A 21,099-nucleotide genomic window follows, 5' to 3' on the forward strand; every position below is an offset into this window, starting at 1 on the left:
AAACCTATATTTTGTTTATGTTTTAATTTTAAAAGAATCTGAAAAGGGGTCTATAGACTTTAGTAGACTGCCAAAGGGATCCATGACACAATAAAATTAACCCCTGTTTCATATCATCTCACTTGATGATCTCATTAACTCATATAGATTCAATTATCATCTTTTTGCAATTAAGTTCTATATATACAGCCCTGACTTCTGTTCTAAGTTCTCGTCTCATATCACTGATGTCTTTTGGATATCTCAAACTAAATATTCTGTGGGCATCTGAAACTTATTATCATCCCTTCCAAACCCTTTTCCTCTTCCAAACTTTTCCAGTTACTTTTGAGAGCACTACTACCTTCCTAGTCATCCATTCTCACAACTTTGGGGTTATATTCAGGTTTTTGGTTTTTTGGTTGGTTTTTGTTGTTGTTGTTGTTGTTGTTGTTTTTTGGTGAGGCAGTTGGGGTTGAGTAACTTGCCCAAAGTCACACAGGTAGTGAGTGTTATGTGTCTGAGGTCAGATTTGAACTCAGGTCCTCCTGACTCTGGCGCCGGTGCTCTATCCACTGCGCCCACCTATGTGCCTCTATTCAGTTCTTTTCTTGCACTAACTCCACATGTCTATTCTGTTCCCAGGTCTAATCATTTCTGCCTTCAGAGACTATCATAATAAATCCCTTCATTGTACTCACATAGCCACCACAACTGTTACAATCTGTCATTATTTCACATCTTTCCTATTGCATTAGACTTGTTTTTGGGGGGGTTTTTCCAATTACATGCAAAAACAATTTTTAATTCTTTTTTTTTTGTATTCTAAGTTCCAAATTGTCTCCCTCCCTCCCGCCCCCCCTCCTCAAGAAAGCAAGCAATTTGATGTAGATCATACATGTGCAGTCATTGCATTAGACTTCTAATTGGTCTCCCTGCCTCAAGCCTTTCCCCGGTGTGATCCTTCCTCCACTCAACTGCCAAAGTGATTTTTCTAAAGCACATATCTGACAATGTTTACCCCTCCCCCAACTCAGTAGCTCTCTGTCACTTCAAGGATCAAATATATAATCTTGTTTGGGATTTAAAGTCCTTTACAACCTGTCTCCCTTCTTACCTTCTTGGTCTTATACTTTGATGCAATGATACTGGCCTTCAGGACTCTGCTCAGATCCTACCTTCTGCAGGAAGGCTTTCACATTTTCCACTCCCAGTGCCTTCCTTGAAATTACCTTCCATTTGCACTGTATGTCTTAGATGCATGGTTATTTGCATGTTGTCTCCCCCATTAGAAGATGCGTTTTGTTAGGGCAGAAACCATTTTTTCCCCTTCCTTGATATCCCTAGCATTTAGCACAGTGCTTTGCTCATAATTAGCACTGGCCACTCTATACCAATGAAATAACAATTCAGTTCCCCAAAAAATGCAGTAAGGTAGTGGCTGTGGAAATTAGGAATAATGTAAAATGGTATTGCAGAAAATAGGACTTTTTGTTGTTACTGAGTTGTTTTACTCGTGTCTGACTCCTCTCAACCCCTTTTTGGGTTTTGTTGGCAAAATACTGGAGTGGTTTGCCATTTCCTTTTCCTGCTCATTTTATAGGTAAGGAAACTGAGGCAAAAAAGGTTAAGCAGCTTTCCCAGGGTCACACAGCTAATGCCTGAGGCCAGATTTGAACTCAGAAAGGTGAGTCTTTCTAGGCTCAGCACTCTATCTGCTGGGCCACGTAGCTGCCTCAAATAGGATTTAATAACTTTCTATGAGAAGTGAAAGAGTGAAGCATCAGTGAACACCAAAATTCCAAAACTTGGGACAAAGATATGGTTGTACTGTTTCAGTAACAGAAATAGTAAAATCAGAAAATAGAGCAAAAAGGATTTTGGAAAGATGTTATGATTGGTTTTCTGACATGTTGCGTTTGAGATGCTAGCAGGCAGAGCTTGCTTGTATACGCATTTGGAGGTGCAGAACCTGAGCTCACCTGCTAAAAAGGTGATGCCATGGGCATAAATGAGATCACTAAGGGACAGGATATAGAAAGAGAAGGCAGAGGACAGAACCTTAGAAAAACACCCACCTTAAAGAATCAGGAAGAGGAGCCAGAGCAGGTGGTTTGAAAGGTTGGATAAGAACAAGGAAAGTGATGTTGAGGAAGAAACATATCCCAAAAGAGAGAGTAATTCAACCATGTTAAATGTTCCAGCAAGGTAAGGGGAGGATGAAGAACAACCAATTCTCTTGCCTTTGAATTTGGTGATTTAGTCATTGGTAACATTTAAGAGGGGAGATGTAGAGAAGCTAAAGGATAGTTATAATATATTGAAATGAATTTTTGAAATATATCAGTTGTTATTGAAATTCATAATAAACTTTAGAAAAGAGGTGGCTCAGGATATGACTCATTCCAAATACAGTGACAGGGGTCAAGGAAAATGGCTATGAATTTCATTCAAATAGTGAAGATGGCCTCCAGTTGGTAAGGAACATAAGAAAGAATGTAAGCGCCCCCTCCTCGATTTTGGGGGGCATGAAGCATTTCTCTTTGGTATCTCCTGGGGTTAGCACACTTCCTCAAATGTAGTTGGTGCTTACTAAATGCTTTTAGATTGGAGTTAGTTATGACTGCAGTTTAGAAGGGCTAAATGAAGCTTTTAAGGATTTGGTAGACTTCAGCACATTCTTAGATGGAAAGGAATATGCTAGCAGAGGGGACAATAGAGATACTTGGTGAAGCTTTTTATAGGAAGGAAGGGAATGGATCAAGGGCAGAGAAGCAAGGGTTAATTAACCTAAACATGAGTAGGAATACATCTCTTTTGAAACAGAAGAGAATAAGTCATATGATGCTACTAAGTTTGGGGAAAGGAAATTGAAGAACTTCCTGTTTGGGGCCTTAATCTCTTATTAAATAGCAGGTTAGGTAATCTTTTCTAAGTGTTTAGGGGGTGCGGTATGGTTAGGGGTTTGAGGAGGGATTAGGAACAATTAGTATGGAAAGTAAGAGGAAGTAATAAATGAGAGTAGAATAGAAAAAAATGTTCAATGGGAAAAAAGCCAGGTTAAGGTTATGTACCATGAATTTGTAATTTAGTCATTTTTTTTTAGTTAGAAACAAAGACTATTTTGTTTTTAAAGCAGTAGTGAATAGAGAACTTGCCTGAGAGTCCTGAAAACCTGGCTTCATGCCTTATTGCTGACATGTACTGGCAATATCACCCTGAGCAAGGCACTTAACCTCTCAGTGCATCAATAACTCATTGACTGAAATAATGATAATAATAACAACTTGTATATATGTATATCTACACATGTGTTTATGTATGTATATTTGCAAAGCACTGACTTCCTTGGGGTCATACAGCTAATAAGTGTGTGAAAGCCTGGGTTGAACTTGGATCTTTCTGACTTCAGGAAATAAATGTACATTACTTCACTACTCTTAGCCTATCTTCAGCCTAATTTAAGTTCAGGGCTATGAGAATTTTGTCTCAGTTTTGTGCCATCCAAAGAGTTAAACAGATACAAACTAATTTTATTGTATGTTGCATTCTTATCTTGAGTATTAGGTTTCAAGTAACTTTTTATGATTTCTTAAAATTTTAGATATGCTAGAGTAAATACAAGTTTCTTATGGAGAAGTGGGAACTGCAAAATAATCAGCTTTAATGCTGAACCAGGTTTATAGTTTGCTATCTAGTGACTTCACATCTTTTTATTATCTTAGGAGAAAACCCATTTCTACCAACTTTTTGTAGTAGTTGGAATGTTAATCTTAAAAGTGAGCTTTGGATATGAATCTTTGTTACAAAGCTAACCATTACAAACTACTTGGACGATTTCTCAGTGTTGTATTTTAATAAAATATGTTTTGCAGATTAGCATAAAATGGCAGACCAGAGACAGCGTTCACTTTCTACCTCTGGAGAATCATTGTACCATGTTCTTGGGTTGGACAAGAATGCAACCTCAGATGATATAAAAAAATCATATAGGTAAGAAAATTTTAGCTTTTGGAAATTCATTTAGGTGGCTATATAGTGCTAAATCATTGTGTTTAGATCTGGATTTAGTTGGGTACAACGTAGGAAAAGGCTCTTTCTTCAGATGTCCAACTTTTCTTTAAAAACAATTTATAACTTATAGGTGACAATTTTATTTTGGATTTTGTATTTGCAGTTATAAAAGTGCTTATTTCCTAGAATATTTAAAATTTATATTCTTACATTTTCCTAAGGGAAAAGTAGTACCTTGCAGAATTTTGTGCATTATCAAATGCAAAACTGTTGGTTTTATGGGGGGGGAGGGGGAGGTGTGAGGCAGTCAGGGTTAAGTGACTTGCCCAGGATCATACAGCTAGTGAGTATCATGTGTCTGAGGCCACATTTGAACTCAGATCCTCCTGATTCCAGGGCCAGTGCTGTATCCACTGCACCACCTAGCTGCCCTGAAACTGTTGATTTCTAAAGCAATCCTTTAGAAAGAAAGAAAAGTATAAATATATTTAAAGATCTTCCTTTTTAGTCTTTGATATATATGTAGTACTCTGAGAAGAAGAACATGGACACATACATTTTCAAATATGGCCAGTATGTTGATTTGATGTTTTCGATTGTACTTATTTGTTTCAGGGGAGGGGCAGCAGGAAAGAGTTATTGAGAAGTGAGAGTGCTCTTTTAAAAAAGAGTAGCAGTAAAACATTGAAAAAGAAGAACCTGGAAAAAAATGTGCCATGTATGCTTTTAACAGTGTGACCATTTTTAGTAGGCTTCTTTTAAAAAATGTGTTCACTTCCATGTAGCCTCCTTTTTCATACATTTTACTTATGAAAATTTTGTTTTCACTCAGTTCTTTTCAATAGAAAGTAAATAAACTCACTGCTGATTAGGTGATAGTAGTACTCGTAGCCGTAGTAGTAGAAGCAGCAAATAGGACTTCTTTTGTCATCCATGGTAAGTAAAAAATGCATAATTTTGTCTCTCTATGAGCGTGTATGTACTGATTGACCAGCAGATTCTTGATCTATGTCACTTAATTTTTGTACATTGTATTTACCTCAACCACTTAAACCTAAAGGATTCCTTGGGTTTATGGGAAAATTGTTTAAAACATTCAGACCTTCCACATAACCAGTCGTCTTAGTATTCTCATTTGATCATCTTAAGTGTTAGAATAGTTAATGGCAAGCAGATATAAATTACATGATATAAAAAGTTTTTAATAGGTTGTTTTGGGGGTTTTTTTTAAATATTCAGTAAATTAAATGGAACACTAGAGGTCAGTAGTAGGCTTTGTAGTTTTCTTAGAGAAGTCTCCCAGTATTTCATAACAATGAAGTTATGGCACTGTTTCTGTAAGTAAATTTTATATAGTATAAGAGAAACAAAGTATATACAGCAAGGCAAACATTCAGCTGATCTTTCCATAGCTCCTTGAGCATGGCTAGATTTGTTGTTATAGGAAAATTCTTATGTCCCAGTTGTTTTTCTTGTTTAAGAATGTGAAGGTAGAAATACAGATGCAAATAAATGAAAAAGGTTTTCTTGTATTGACTGTTGTGCCACATGAATACATGGAAAAATGAAAGAGCAGGAAACTAAATTTAAATGGACAAAAATCTTTTTGTTTGCAGGAAGCTTGCATTGAAATATCATCCTGACAAGAATCCAGATAACCCAGAAGCTGCAGACAAGTTTAAAGAGATCAACAATGCACATGCAATATTAACTGATGCCACAAAACGAAACATATATGACAAATATGGCTCTTTGGGCCTTTATGTAGCTGAGCAGTTTGGGGAAGAGAACGTGAATACCTATTTTGTGCTATCCAGCTGGTGGGCAAAGGTGAGAGGAATATGCTTCCTTTAAAAGTGTCAGAGAGACTCTTCTATTCAGGGTGTTCTTTGGGGTTTTCTAAAATTGTTTATATAATTTTGTGTTTTGTTATAATTAGTTTAAAAACATTGGATTGCAAGAATTTTACAGATGGGTCATTTGTATAAAAATTGACTGCAGGAAAATGTAAATGGGAAGATCAAAGAAAAGGAAGCCGAATGCTGTATCATCCTTTTAAATTTTTTATTGAAACTTTTTGATTTTACATCTCCCTCATCCAGAAAATCATCCCTTACTAGCTCTGTGACCCTGGGCAAATCACTTAACCTCATTGCGTAGCCAAAACAAAGCTAAAATAGAAAATCATCCCTTACAACAAAGAACGAAAGAGGGAAGGGGAAAACACTTCATCAAAACTTATCAGCGTGTTAACAGCATCCAGCAATGCAGGCAACATCCTCCACCTCTGCAAAGAAGGGAGAGAAGTACATTTTCATATTTCTTCTTTGGGCCCAAGCTTGGGTATTTTCATTGAAAGACTGTAGGTGTAGAATATTGTATATACTATTAGACTCAGTTGGTGCATTGGTTAGTTTTGCTGAGTGCTTTTTTATTTTAAAAAAAAAGCTTTTTTTTCTGAGTGTTTTTGTTTGTTTGTTTTTTGTTACTAAGGAATGGCTCTTTGGGTAGGAGAGAGGAATTTATTAGTATTGAGAGTGAGCTAAAAACAAGGCGTTTCTTAGATATTTTAAAAGAAAGGAGCCAATCCCCTACCCCTAAAAACATCAACTGTAGCTATCCTAAATATTAAATCTGTGTCCAGTGACCAGCTAGACCAACTCAGGAGTGCTGGATTTGAAGTCAAATCACAGCTAGTTCTCATTGCCTTGGTGATCTCAGACAAATCTAATTTCTTTGTACCTCAATTTGTTAATCTTTAAAATAAAGAGTTGGACCAAATGACTTCTAAAGTCCCTCAAAAACTACCATCCTGTGGTAGATATCCTCATGATAAAGGAAATTAGAGAGCTTTTCAAAGAAAGTTACTGTTAAATGAGAGTATGGTTCATACATCCTCTTTAGAGAGACAGACGAAAGAGTTAACAGAGTTGGTTTCTTTATGTGTCTGAAGACAATTACGGAACAGTTGGTCATTTTTCATTGTACATGGTAAATATAAACAAAGACCAAAGTGGAATAGTTGAAGTTTATAGATTCACATCTATTGTGAAGCATAAAGACCTAGAGAAATTCTGTGAAGAACTTTGACAAGATCCTTTAAACCAAATCATCGTATTTTCATACTCAGTAACTTTAATGCCAAGGTAGGCACAAGGAGAAATGGTGAAAAATAGTGTTAAAAACAAGTCTCAGATTTGCTAAAATAAGGAGGCCTAAGGTCTATAGATTGTTCAGCAGTCTTATATGTCTGTATCATGAATACTTTCTTTCAGAAAAGAATCAGAAGTTCCTGAGAGCAATCACATTAATAGTAGCAACCAACGCTTTTGGTACTTTTAAAGTTTGCAAAGTGCTTTTCTTAGGTGATCTTCTTTGATCTTCATAGTCCTATCATAGATGGTTATCCCTGTTTTATATCTGGGTATACTCAGTGAAATTAAGGGACTTGCTCATGGTCATATAGCTAGGAAGTGTGAGATGCAGGTTGCTAATCAAGATGCCTCCCTGCCCTACTTCAACTGTATCATGCTGCTTTTCAAAAAATGAAATTGGCTAAAATAGACTGAAAATTGGGAATGGAAAAAGAAGTGGAACTTGATTATTATCACTATTCCCTCCAAAAATCAACCAAAGTAAAATAATCGTAGCAATCCTTTTCTCTATATTCCACTTTTGATGATCTTATCAATTCCCATCAGTTCAGTTTTCTTCTCTATGCAGGTCACTTTCATTTTTATCTCTACAGTGTCTCTTCCACCTGTCTCCTTTCAACTCACATAGATCGTGCCCTTATTGAGGCTCTATAATAGAGTCCTACTTGGTCTGCCTATGTCAAATCTATCCCTTCTTCTACGCAACTGCGAAAACAATCTTCCTAAACTGACGATCTGACTATGTCACTACCTTTCTCAAGAATCTTTATTCAGCAGCTGTGGGACTTCTAGGATAAAATAAAAACTCCTCATTTGGGCCCTATACAATCTGGGTTCAACCTGCTTTAAACCCATACCTCATATATTATGTTCCCTCAACATATACATGTGAGTCTAACTGATTTCTTTGTTATTCCTTGCATACAATATTCCATCTGTAACCTCTGTACTTTTGCACAAGTTGTCCCAAATGCCTGGAATGCATTCCCTTCTTATTTTTGCCTTTTAGAATCCCTAATTTCCTTCAAGACTCTTCCCCAATGCCTTTCTTTATCCCTATACTCAGTGCTCATACTGTGATGGTGATACTTTTGCTTTTAGTCACCCACAAGTCTTGCACTATTGCAGTCTATAAAAATGTCTGTATCTGGACATATTCTGCTATCATAACATCACAGATTTACAACTGGAAAGGGAACATAGAAGCCATCTAGCCCCAGACCTCTCATCTAGCTCTCCTTTTATCTCACTCCTACTCCAGACTCACTTTCTACCCTGCAAAATCTTGACCTTTGTTAACTAGGTCAGTTAACTAGCTCAGCTTATCTTTGTTCTTTAATTGTTTGCCCCCTTGTCCTCTCACCACTTTTCCCTTTCTATAACTCAACCTTGCTTTTCAGGTTTATGATCAATATTTATCCCTATGCATGAATGTGTACCTCAGGGCTCTATCCTGGGCCTTTTCTTCTACCTTTATACTTTCTTGGTGATCTCATGAGCCTTCATGAATTCAGCTATAATCTCTATCCCATTGACACCCAAGCCTGCACATTAAGCCTTCATTTCTCTTCTGAGCTCTGGTCCCACATCTCCAACTGCCTGTTCAGTGTCTCCACCTGGATATACTCCTTAAGCACCTATGTCAGTAGTTACAGACCCATATGCCTTCTTTTCTGATCTTTATGACACTGATGCATATGGTGTGTTCTCAGTACAATGAGAGAGAAACACGATGGCTTTTGCATATTATCCTCTACAGCAAACCACATCTTTTCAGCCACAAGTAAATGGTGAAGCAAATAAATACAAGATCCTGCAACATATTGGTAGATTCCAAAAGAAAAGGTAAGCATTTGACTCACCAGCATGACCTAGCCTTAAAGGCTCTCTTCCAACAAGGAAAGTCAAGTGCATGTTTTAAGATCCTTTAAATTCCTTGTTATTTATTGTTCAGACAGTGACGTGCATTTGAGTGGCCAGCCCAGTGAGTTAGTAGATCAATACATCAGTTAGCAAGCATTTATTAAACATCTGCTATGTTCCAGGTACTATGCCAGGCACTATGGATACAGAAATAAAAATGAAAACCATCCCTGCCTTTAGAAGGGAAAGACATGTAAATATATAAATAAACACGGGCTATATACACAATAGATTGTGAGAGAAAGGCACCTTGAGGGATCATGATAGTTTTCATATGGAAGATGGTATTTGAATTGGTCTTTGAAGGAAAATTAGGATTCTGAGAGATGAAGATGATAGATAAAAATGCATTCCAGGTATAGGGAACAGCCAGTGCACAGGCATGGTGTTGAAAGATGAAATGCTGTATATGAGTAATTGCAAGAAGGTCAGTATGATTGGATCACATTGTTCATGGGAATAACAGGAATAAGACTGAAAAGGTGGGTTGGGGTCAGGTTGAAAAAGACTTTAAACACCCTTTTTGAAAAAATTGGTTTATATTTAATTCTGGATATAACAGGGAGCCACTGGAGATTATTGGGTAGAGGGAAAAACATGGTCAGATTTGCATTTTAGGAAAAACCGATTGGATACCTGTATAAAGAATGGATTGGCGTGAGGAGAGAGACTTGGAATGGTCAGATTTAATAGAAGTTTATTGCAATAGTTTAGGCACTGCAAATGGACAAATGAATTAACAACAGAATTGAATTGGAGGAAAAGGGATTTGCTTTGGGGAACTTCCATTATGCTTTTACAGTCCCGAGCTGCATCCCAGTACAAATATCCATCTTTAACAGTTCTTATAGTCATGCTGTATGGCACCAAATCTTTTGAAATATCACCACCTCTAAGTTACAGATAAACCAAAGGGCAATGGATAGACATAGTGGGCACAGACTTGAACCTCGAACATTCAAGGAGTGACATGAGTGAATGGCAAAAAAGATCATACGGACAGCCTACGTGCTCTGCTGATTAACACAAAATGTAAAAAAGACCTTAGGGGAGGTCTTCAGCATATTGGGTTTGTTTTCTGAGGATGATTTCTGGGACAACATGGACAATTCATGAAATGAGATGGCATGGATGAGTTGTCCTCTGTACTACTGGATGGAATTACTATGTTAGTGTGAAATCACAGATCTGTTGAAATATTCAGACATGGAAATCTTTGTATTTGACATTCATTTTCTTCATAGTCTGATAGCCATTCTGCAATGAGACTTGAGTTTTTCCTAGTATAAAACCAGGTCACCATTTTATCACCCAGAACTAAACAGGCACTGTGCTAGGCACTGGAGTTCTTAAAAGAAATGTTTTTTTAGTATGTTATGAGTAGACTTTGAGTCAGACATCAGCAATTATTCTTTCATTTTGATATGAGCTTTGTTCTTATTTCCTTGTCTTGTCTTTGGAATTCTTTCTTTTATCACTTCTTATAATAACTTGAGATTTACTGTACAGTAGATTGAGTAGGAGATTCCCTTTTTGTTCTATATTGATCTTACATCTCAAATGCCATTTTTTTTTTCAAGTACATTAAACTCTTGTCTCTTGTGAGATGAGAATATATGTTAAATCTGGTGGTTGAAACAATCACAAATCTCTTTCTTCTACCCAGGCCCTGTTTTTATTTTGTGGGGTCATTACTGCATGCTACTGTTGCTGCTGTCTGTGCTGCTGCTTTAACTGCTGCTGTGGAAAGTGTAAACCCAAACCTCCTGAAGGTGATGACCAAGAATACTATGTCTCCCCAGAGGACTTGGAGGCACAGTTACAGTCTGATGAGAGGGGTAAGTATCTTTAACAGTTAACAGCCCATGAAATAGATACAGCCTCCAGTGTGTGCGTGGGTAATAGCTAGAATGATCCCTGAACCAGTGTTGAACTATCTTGTCAAACAGGAGGGCATTGATACTGTGCTTGGAGTGTTTTTGGTGGAAGCTGGGACGTTTGAGGTGTGAACATGGAAATTTGAGGTAAAAATAGAAACAAGAATGACCAGATTTACATAAATAATTGTCTCCCACCCATTGACTCTGTAGTAATAGTAGAATTGTGGGGTTGGAAATTTGGAGGCTGGTGGTGGGTGGGAGGGATGGAGAAGGTGGACTTCTAGTAATGGGTAGCCAAAAAAAACTCAAGAAATTAAAAAAGATTTATTGGGGTGGGGACAATTGACAGTTTTTTGGTCTCAGAGCAACAATGTTACTATAATGTATAATAGTGACTTGTTGAAATGATCATTCTATTCCATTTCCTAATAAAGGGAATGGAGTGTTTCTGGTTAGGAATTTAGTTGTCTTGTAACAAAAGCTTCATGTATGCCTTTGTTTTCTTAGTGCAGTAAAGTATATGTGTTTTCCCCTTTTTCAGAGGCTACAGACACACCTATTGTGATACAACCAGCATCAGCCACAGAGACCACCCAGCTCACAACTGACTCCCACCCCAGCTACCATACTGATGGATTTAACTAAGTTAAGAAAACACTGTAATTAGAATGGATAAATCAGTACCTGGCCAATCAACATTAGAATCATGAACAGTAGAAATAGAGATCGGGGAGGGAACAACTCCTGCCACAGGGAAAGGGCAGACACTGACCTGCCAAGAATATTTTGTAATCCCTTCCGCCTTTTCTGTCACCTTCAGTGTCGTATCTTGATGATACATGAAGTGCTGTAGCATGCAGTATTTAAAGCAGTTTAGCTACGGTCTTCCTTTATTCTTTTTTTTTTTTAATCGCATGTATGGGGTTATGTTTTATGTATGTCTTTGTTGTAAATGTATCAAGGAGTTACTGAATTAAGTGAGTAATGGAAGCAATCTGCATTCTAAGCAGTGGTACCAACCTAAACATATTTTTCAACCTACAAGTTTAATTGAGAATTGCTCTGAAGCCACTTTTGCTTCCATACAATTTAGCTCTGAGAACCTTTAAAAAATAGGAAGGGGATTTCATGGTTCTCAACCAAGAGTACTTGTTCACATTCCCGGTACCTGTGTTAAAGCCAATGTATGACTTAGGACAAAATGGAAGGATGTTTCCAGAGAGGAATTTTATCCTTCTTTACCAGTTTTTGACCTTCATACACTGGCTTACTCTTTGACACTTACCTTTTTTCTTAAGCCCCAGAAATGTTGAACAGCTCCTTGCTCAGAGTCAGAATACCTGTGTTTTGGTCCCAACTCCCCTACTTCTCTATATGACCTTAGGCAAGTCACTAAAACTCTCTGAGCCCTAGTTTGCTTATCAGTAAAATAAGGAGGTTAAATTACATGACCTCTGAGGTCCCTTCCAGATTCTGTGATTATGAAGGAATTTGGAAATACGTAGATGACTCTTCAGAAGACATAATCCCTGTGTTTATGTGGTATATAGTTTGTACCTGATCTCTTCAGCCTTGTTTACGTACATTATTGTGGGTTTTTTTCCTCCTCAGGTAAATTTACTGTGGAAATGAAAAAGATTTCCTTTTTTATATTGAAACCAAATCACGTTTGCACAGTGTTTAAAACTGGTTTTCTGTATCTAAAATTTACTTTAAGGTTCTTCTGTTATCCCAGCAGTTACTCTACAGTGTAATCGTTGTTGTGTTTTTCTTGCTTTTATTTGCATTTAACAGATTCCATTCTAAGAAAGATTCAGGGAGTTTGGGTTGCAATGGTGAGGGTAGGACAGGGCAATAGAGTAAAGAGTCAGAATAGCTGGCAGCTTCCAAGCAGGTACCCTGGAGTTAGATGCACACTGTATTGATTACCTTGCATTCTTTTACTCTGTTCAATTTTGTTCTCCCCTGCCCCCTCTTTCTTGCTTCTTGTTTGACATTCCTCCAGTCATCATTCCCATTGGAGATCCTCTTCAGCAGTTAATTTAAAGTAACAAAGTCTTTCCCCAGTTTAGATTCTAGGGTTGAAGACACGTAGAATTTCTTCTATAAGGCTTGATATAGGGGCCTCCTTCAAAGACATTGTAAATTGTAATGTTGGTAAATAATCACCTGCAAAGTTACCCTGGCCTAACTTTGCCTCTCTTCAAATAATTTTAGATTTCTAAAGGAACTAGTTGGTAGGCTTGCCAAGTCAATCCAAATTTTTCTTCAAAGCTCTTTGGTCAAGAATAGCAATAGGCAAATTATAATATCCCGGATAAGTTGTAATGGAGCTCTTTACTAAGCCCCACCACATAAACCTTTATCCTTTCCTTTGTTCCTCTTGTTTTCATTCTGTTTCTCTTTCTCCCTTATCGTTTGCCTTGCCATAATCATCAGTGACTATCTGTGAAGGTATCATGTCAATTCCCCCATTTTGAAACTTTAGACTGAGTTCATGGGTTAAAGAAAAGCCTGTTCAGTGGCCCTTGTCAGCTAAAAACAAGACTGACAGAATTAAGAATAGACTACATTTGTTTCTACTTTGGCCTAAGAATTGGGTGTCCAACAAACAAAATCATAAATTCCTCTTCTCAGCTCCTGTTTCTTAACTGTTTGGCCCTGATGCTTCATTAACAAAGAACTTCATACGATGATGTACTATGCTATATAATTATTGGTCTTGATTTTCATTTTTCATTCACATTTTCATATGGACTTTCTTTTATGTAGGGAATAGATTTCCCATCCTTACTTCTTACTGGACGTTATAATTGATACCATTCGCAGAAAGTATCTAAGCAATTCTCTGTGTGAAGTGAATATAATAGATTTCCTTAGTTACATGCCTGGTATGTGCTAGGTTAGAGAGCCCTGGGCTGCTTTTCTCCCCAGGAGCTTGATTTAAAACAATCCATTGTAGTGACTGCCCCTGTTGAATCTGTGAAGCCTTTTTACATTTTAGGGGGCATTTTTTTGTTTCTTGATTTCTTGGGTTTTTTTTTTTTAAACAATGTCCCTAATGGTTAAAGCTGAAAATTTCTTCAATGTTAAGTAGAATTTGGAAGCAGGGTGAACCTAGCTTTTTTTTTTCCTCACTAGGACTTGCCAAAAATGAACTCTTTAGACAACTTATTTTACCCATGAGCCTGCTGGACCTCTTGGTAGATCTGAGGAACTAGATCTGAGATTACATGATAAACTTTATACATGACATGATATAATGACTGTCACAACACCATCAGAGAGAGAATTCTGATCTAGACATTTTCCCCCTTTGTGCTTAGCCCCATATTTCTCTGTAAACTGTCCTCCTTCCTTATTTGGAGAGAAGCCTAATAAAAAGCTCCAACCTCGCATTTTAAAAAAAGCAGCAATAGCTGGTAAGAGGCACAGACTTTCTTCTGAGGATGTATAAGCCTGACCAATACTGTATTTGGAACTGGTTTGCAGAGCATGGTTGTTGGCTATTAATAACTCCACTGACACGTTACTCTCTGAGGGAAGCAGGTGGAAGTAGCAGGCAAAATGTATGACATCTAGCTTTGTGACCAGCAGTAAGGTCATAGATAATTCCATTGACAGTGAAAGAGGGATAATGTTTGAATGAATTGTGCTGTAATCATGAATTACATTCACCTTTTTTCAGGCCCTAAACATCTGTTACAGAAGGTGGAAAGTCCATTTTGATAGCTTCATATTTCATGCACTCTGAAAATAAAAGAATATGATGGAACAACAAAATGATCTGTGCCATTAAAAATAATAATTCAGCTTGAAATCCAAGTCGGTAACAAGTATGTATGGTTTTAAACTTGTTTTTAAAAAAAAACACTTTAGAAGTGATTTTCTTCCAGAGTTGCCAAAAACAAAGTTCAAAACTTTTAAATCAACTCTCATAGTAGGAAACTGCCTAGTTTTAAGTGATGATAGTGTGATAGCACTACAAAGGAAGTGAATTTCTTTGAGCCCAGGGATTGGCAGTAATGAGGAGAAAGCACTTTTCATTTATTTTGTTTAAAAATATTACTAACAACTTTGAAGATGCTACAGAGTGGCTTCCTCCTTCTCCCAAGCCTTTCTGCCTATTGGATAAAACTGAACCATTGTGGTTCATGATAAGGAGACTTATCTGATAACCTGTGTTTCTAGGTCCATGTTCAACATGATCTTTATGGGTCTTATAAAAATGGATTTAGTAAACTAATGTCATCCTTTTAAAAATGTTATTGGTATCTTTTGTTTTTATATTTTCGTTTCTAAATGTCTTCTTCTCTCCCTTTCCCAGAAAGCCAACCTTTGTAACAACAACAACAAAATACATATATATATATATATATATATATATATATATATATATATATATATACACACACACACACACACACACACACACACACACATACACATATATATATTCTTAATCACCCAAAGAGGGCTGTAGAAGACTCAAAAAGCCTCTTATCTATATGTGTCAAAGTGAGTAGTTTGCCAGGTTTATGTTCAGGTTATATGAATATTGCTTTAAAAGGTAAAGCTTTTCCCAGGATTGGAGGCATGTCTGAAGAAATTTCTCGCCAAATTTTTTTTTTACTTGCAAAGGATTTTAAGGAAACAATGGCTTCTATGCTTCAACATTGTGTGCCAAGATTCTCCCAGCATCCCTGAGCTCAGAACCATCACAAATGGGCTGATGTTCTGGGATGGAGCCTGGGACATTAAATGGGGAGGAGCCTATTAGGCATGCTGAATACTTGCTTTGAAATCCTAAAATTTAGACAGAAATAGAAGCTAACTCTTTTTGTGTGTATCGCTCCAGCATCACTTTTGAGTTCTCATTTTTTAAAAGTTTTTTTCCTAGTCAGTTACTTAGGTGCTTCCTGAGGCATGAGTATGTCTTTATGAAATTTTAAAAACTTGATCTTCCTATTATCCACTTATGGTAAAAGTCAACAGGGGTGAAGTCAGATCTGAGAAAATGCAAAATTGACCTCTCTCAATCTCTCTCTCTCTCTCTCTCTCTCTCTCTCTCTCTCTCTCTCTCTCTCTCTGTATATATATGTGAAATTTTGGGGATAATTTACTCTTGGGATGTCCCCTAAAGTAATAGTATTTAATTTTTAAAATTACTTTCTGTAGTTCTATCATCTCATAAATATTAACAAGGTGTTTGCCAGTCTTGCCTCTAGAGAGTACACCAAGCTGTTTTTTAAAGGCCACTTTTCTTATATAACTAGTACTGAAGTTGATGCAACTGATAATTAGTCTCATTCATCTTACAGGAGAAATCCATTGCTTTTAGGAAAACCTTGAAGAAAATTGTTCTTGAAATAAACTAAATGGCTTTTGCACCTGATAAAAACAAAATTTTAGAGTTTGGGGGGGTTTTTTGTATTTTGTTTTGATAAGATGTAGGAAAATGTCAAATTCTTCATTTATTCTCCATTTATAAGACTTGTAAACATCTTGATGACAACAACTGATCATGTTTTCTATTTCTACACAGAAATGTTAACCCATTTTATCTGCAGTCTTATTTTTGAGCTTTGTAACATTTATAAATTATATCAGATATTTGTGTTCATTGTGTTAATTTTTCTTAAGCTCTCTGAAATCAAATGGATACATCCAGCAGTACAAGTAGGCCTTACTAGAAAAAAAATTAATAATTTGGCCAGAAAGCAAAGTGAAGCCTTGAAACTACGTAGAGGTTGAATGATGATGATAAAACACATTTTCCCTGGAAGACAATTTTTATCAATAATCACATCTTATTACAAAGCCCATCTGACTATTTCTTTCCTGCTTTTCTGAGATTGAGCTCTTTTTACCCAGAGGAATTGCTTCTGTGTATTTGGACTTCCTGCAATTTAGACTTTTTGTGAGGCTTGAAACCTGACTGGGAACTCAGCCTTTTGGAGCTTCACTAAAACTTGCTCAGACTGTAGACCAAATACTTGACACTTACTAGCTGTGTGACCCTGGGCAAGTCACTTGACCCCAATTGCCTAAATAAAAGTAAATAAATAATTGAGCGAATGAATAAATAAATAAATAATGAAGCTTACTCAGAAGCCTCATGAAATCCACATATCTTTCAGACTTGGGAAAAGAAACCAAACACATCTTTTCAATATTGCCTCAATTCTGAAAGGGCTGATTAGGCATGCTGCCGATTTAAAAAAAAAATGTGGAAAGGATAAAAAGCTTTCCTATAACTTTTCAATCCCTAAAGGAGAGAGGGTATCCTGTGCTCAAGAGACTAAGCTATGTTTGTCTATAGTCAGTTCAATTCAATTTTTAATGAACTTTTCTGTTAGAAAATGTAAAATCATTTAAAAATAAAAGATCAATGTGCCACCAACTGTGTGACTAGGGTTTATGCTTAATACTGAGAGGGGAAATCAAACTGACTAGTTTACAGGATGAAGGGTAATACTTAGAATGAAAGGTGCTTCTCTTCTATCTCATTTATCTTGATATGTGTTTGCTTTTGTTGTGTATTGAATTATCTGTCCTTGTGGTTTTATGCTCAATAGTGGTTTCTTTTGGTGTTTTACATCCAGTTTTGAACCTCTTATCTTCCCTTGGACCAGTTATGTATTGGACTTAATATAAGATTTCATTTAGATGGTAGCAATTTAAACTTTTTTTTTGAGGGAGTCAGGGTTAAGTGACTTGCCCAGGGTCACACAGCTGGTAAGTGTCTGAGATCAAATTTGAACTCAGGGCCTCCAGGGACTCCAGGGCCAGCGCTCTATCCACTGTGTCGCCTAGCTGCCCTGCCAATTCAAACTTTCAAGAATTCTGAATGGTAAGTATAGGGGGCTCCTAAAATGATGGAGTTGAAAGGCTGGACATAAAAAATAACTTTTATCCAATTTCTAACATTCAAAACTGTGAACACAAACACAGAAATGTCCTTAATTGCAATTTGTGGTCCTGTGGTACTTGCAAAAAATGAATACATTTTCATGTCTTTGAAAAAGCAAGACTCAAATCACATGCTGTAAGTGTGAGATTGTGATATTGTGTATCTTTGTCATGTATGTACATATGTGTATATGTATATATTTATACAACAGGCATGTCAGTACTGTTGCTGTTAAGTAGTAAAGCAACAATAAAACTTGATTCTAACATGACTTCTTCAAACTTTTGATTTGACAAATGGAAGCAAAGACACTATCCTTAGACTGTTTCTTCCAGCTTCAAGAAAAGAAGGAAAATTAAATTTCTGTGAAACAGCTATACATGTGTCAATCCTGTTGTGTAAATAGAATGCTTGAGTGAGAGAAATCCATGACATACTGGAGAGCCCCTGCTGTTAGTTTACATGTAGATTCCTCGGGGTTCCTCCCAGTATTAGAATAGATGCATCCCGGGACAGGAGATGCTCAGGTCCATCTTTTTTCACTGTATAGTCCAGCTGCTCATTCTGCCTACAGGGAGAAACTACTATTTGGAGTATATTTGGTAGGCTTTAAGAACTGGAAATGAGTTGCATTAGGCGCAATAATAGTAATTATCATTTAACACCATTCTTTTCTTTTGGTCTGGAGCACAAAATAGCTTCAAGGCCGTGAAGGTTCCTCCTGGTGTGAACAGATCCATGCACAAAGCACATTTGAGTTATAAGTGAATTGCTATCTGGGTCCACAAGATGTGAAGTATAGGGGAGATTAGAGGGCTTCCCTTCCCCCATTATTCCTCTTCCTCCCTTACCTCAAACATAACAACCAGTTTTTCTTGGCACGATCCATGAGCCATTTAACTTGTCACCTTAATAAAAGTACATGGCATTTCTTTGTGATTTTGATGAGATGTCCAACAGGTAATCCTGGTTCTACTATCTCCCTTTTGTTCCATGCCCCAACTTTGGGGAAGAGACTGGGTAAGGGAAATGGATGTTATATGATCTTTTACATATCCTAAACTGTAGGGAGGAGAAGGTTCTTAATTTTTTAGTACAAGTCAGGCCATAAATCAAATTAATAGTGATGGGAAGGTGTTTTGTTTTTGCATTGTATTTCAATTCTGGGTATGGGGAAAATGACATGTGGAAGAAAAAAAACCAACCCAAGTATAAATGCATCTGAAAAGCAATTATATATATAGACATATATTTTGTTATGTTACTAAAGGACCATAATTTGAATTGTATGTAAGTAGATGTGGCTGTCAGAACTTTGTGCATTGTTACACTTGATACTACTGAGCTCCTGTACATACATAAGGTTAAAGCCGAAGGAATTATTTTATGGTTTAGCATGGTAATTTATGTATTGTATGTCTGAAAATCGACTAAAATAAAGATTGCTAAATTATCTATCTGAAACTACTGTTGTAAAATAAATGTTTTCAATGCATATCAGTTAGTGTTTGCTCTTTCTTTAAAACTGGCTTTATTGGACATAGAGGTTCTGTTGTAGCTGAAATCAGATGGCACAGTCCTTTACACATAATAGATGATTAGTAAATCTAGTTTGAATGATTTATTATCAGAATTAGTTGAACGATTTATAGGGTGGGTATTCTTCAATTTCTGCCCTATTAAATGTCCCAGGCCTATTAACCTGTGCCTTTGGATGAGTGGAAATAATGTTGCTGAAAGTTAATAGTAGTAATAATAACAGTTCACATTTGTTTTACAAAGTGCACAGCTTATCTTACATTCCATGAGACCAAACTGACTAGAAAGCACACTAGATATCATGGTTTAATACCTGACTAATTCAACAGATTTGCTAAGTGCCATTTATATATACAAGGCCCTGTGCAGGATGGTAGAAACACAAAGATAGGTTATAGGTCTTGCCCTCAAATGTACTTACAAACTAATAAAGCAGGGATACAATGCACAGAAATAGTTATAATATTAGGCAGAATTAATGAACTAAGGGTAAAGAAGACCAAATAAAGTGATATGAGAAATTTTAGAAGACATCCATCACTCAGCAGGTTGCAGTCTAGAGCACAATCAAATTAAAGTTGGCTTTAGAATTGAACCTTGAAGGTAGAGAAGTATTTTAAGATAAGACAGACCATTTTGGGTGGAGATGAGCATGAACAGAAAGAGAAAGTGTAGAGTAAATGTGGGAAAGGAGAGAGATGAGTGTCCGGTGTTGCTGAAATAAAGAGCAAGTGAAGGAATAACATGAGATTAGGTTGGAGGGCCTCAGTAGGATAGAGTTTGTATCATGTTGACAAGAAGTAGCCACTGAAGATTTTTGAGTGAAAAAGTGATGTGATCAAAGCCATGCATCAGAAAGCATACTTGCGGAATAAAGGGTAAAAAAAAAGGTAATGTGTGTGTTAGAGGCAAGGGTAGCATTAGGAAGAATAGTGCCATTGTTTACAGTTAATGGAACAAAGATAATGGTCAATAGAGAAAGAACCATTCAATTGTTGTACCTTTTTTTTTCTCCTTACCAAAGAGAAAGTCTTCAGTCTGGGAAAGATGAGGGGGAAATAATGAATGGAGTTGAAACTCAAGATAGAAATGCGACTAGTAAGATTGAGCACCTAGCTGCAACAAGCAAGTTCAAGCATCAGGCCTAAATGGACTATATCCCAGGGTGCTCAAAGACCTAACTAACGTGCTTGCTAAAAAGCTATGGGTGATCTTTGAAAAAGTGTTGAGGTTCATAGTACTCCTATATATGGTCCTTTTTTTCCCCAAAAAAATGTGAAGGTGGTGGTGTCCAAACTATGGTATGGGGTAGTAAGTTTGACTTGGATATCTGGAGAAACTGTAGAACTTCATTAAAGCAATCCAATTCAGTCAACATTTAGTAGGGCGAAGTACACTGGTTACCTCAAGAACAGGTCGTGCCAAACCTCATTTCCTCTTTTGAAAGGGTAAAGTTGTAGGTATAGTATATGTGGATATCAGTGAAGGCTATCATATCCCTGGGGTAAGATGGCTATGGACTAGGTGAGCATTAAGAACTAGTTGAATTACCAGACCAGAAGTAATGATTAATGGATTTATCTAACTTAAGAGAAGCTGTAGTGCCCCAGAAATCTGGCTTTACCCTCTACTGTTCATTTTTAGTGACAGGGTAGTATGGTTGTCACTCACTAGTAACTCGTTGGGAGAACTAACA

At 36.8% G+C, this 21,099-nt stretch overlaps 1 protein-coding gene across 4 annotated transcripts in view; it reads left to right on the plus strand.

Moving 5' to 3' along the window:
• The window catches only part of DNAJC5 (DnaJ heat shock protein family (Hsp40) member C5), a 48,585-nt gene extending 29,226 nt beyond the window's left edge, over positions 1-19,359 (plus strand). For 2 of the 4 annotated variants that reach the window (XM_020981650.2, XM_078149913.1), the window contains exons 2-5: positions 3,855-3,972; positions 5,610-5,823; positions 10,738-10,909; positions 11,493-19,359. In XM_020981650.2, coding sequence (XP_020837309.1) covers positions 3,866-3,972; positions 5,610-5,823; positions 10,738-10,909; positions 11,493-11,596 — 597 coding nt within the window. In that variant the 5' untranslated portion in view covers positions 3,855-3,865 and the 3' untranslated portion in view covers positions 11,597-19,359. Of the gene's footprint in view, positions 1-1,643; positions 1,667-3,854; positions 3,973-5,609; positions 5,824-10,737; positions 10,910-11,020; positions 11,096-11,492 lie in introns of those variants that run through there. The other 2 variants (XR_002323528.2, XM_020981651.2) reach the window with 2 other exon arrangements.
• Positions 19,360-21,099: the final 1,740 nt, after the last annotated feature.

Source organism: Phascolarctos cinereus, unplaced genomic scaffold, assembly GCF_003287225.1.
Source record: "Phascolarctos cinereus isolate Bilbo 61053 unplaced genomic scaffold, phaCin_HiC Scaffold_2;HRSCAF=192, whole genome shotgun sequence".
NCBI classification, from domain to species: domain Eukaryota; kingdom Metazoa; phylum Chordata; class Mammalia; order Diprotodontia; family Phascolarctidae; genus Phascolarctos; species Phascolarctos cinereus.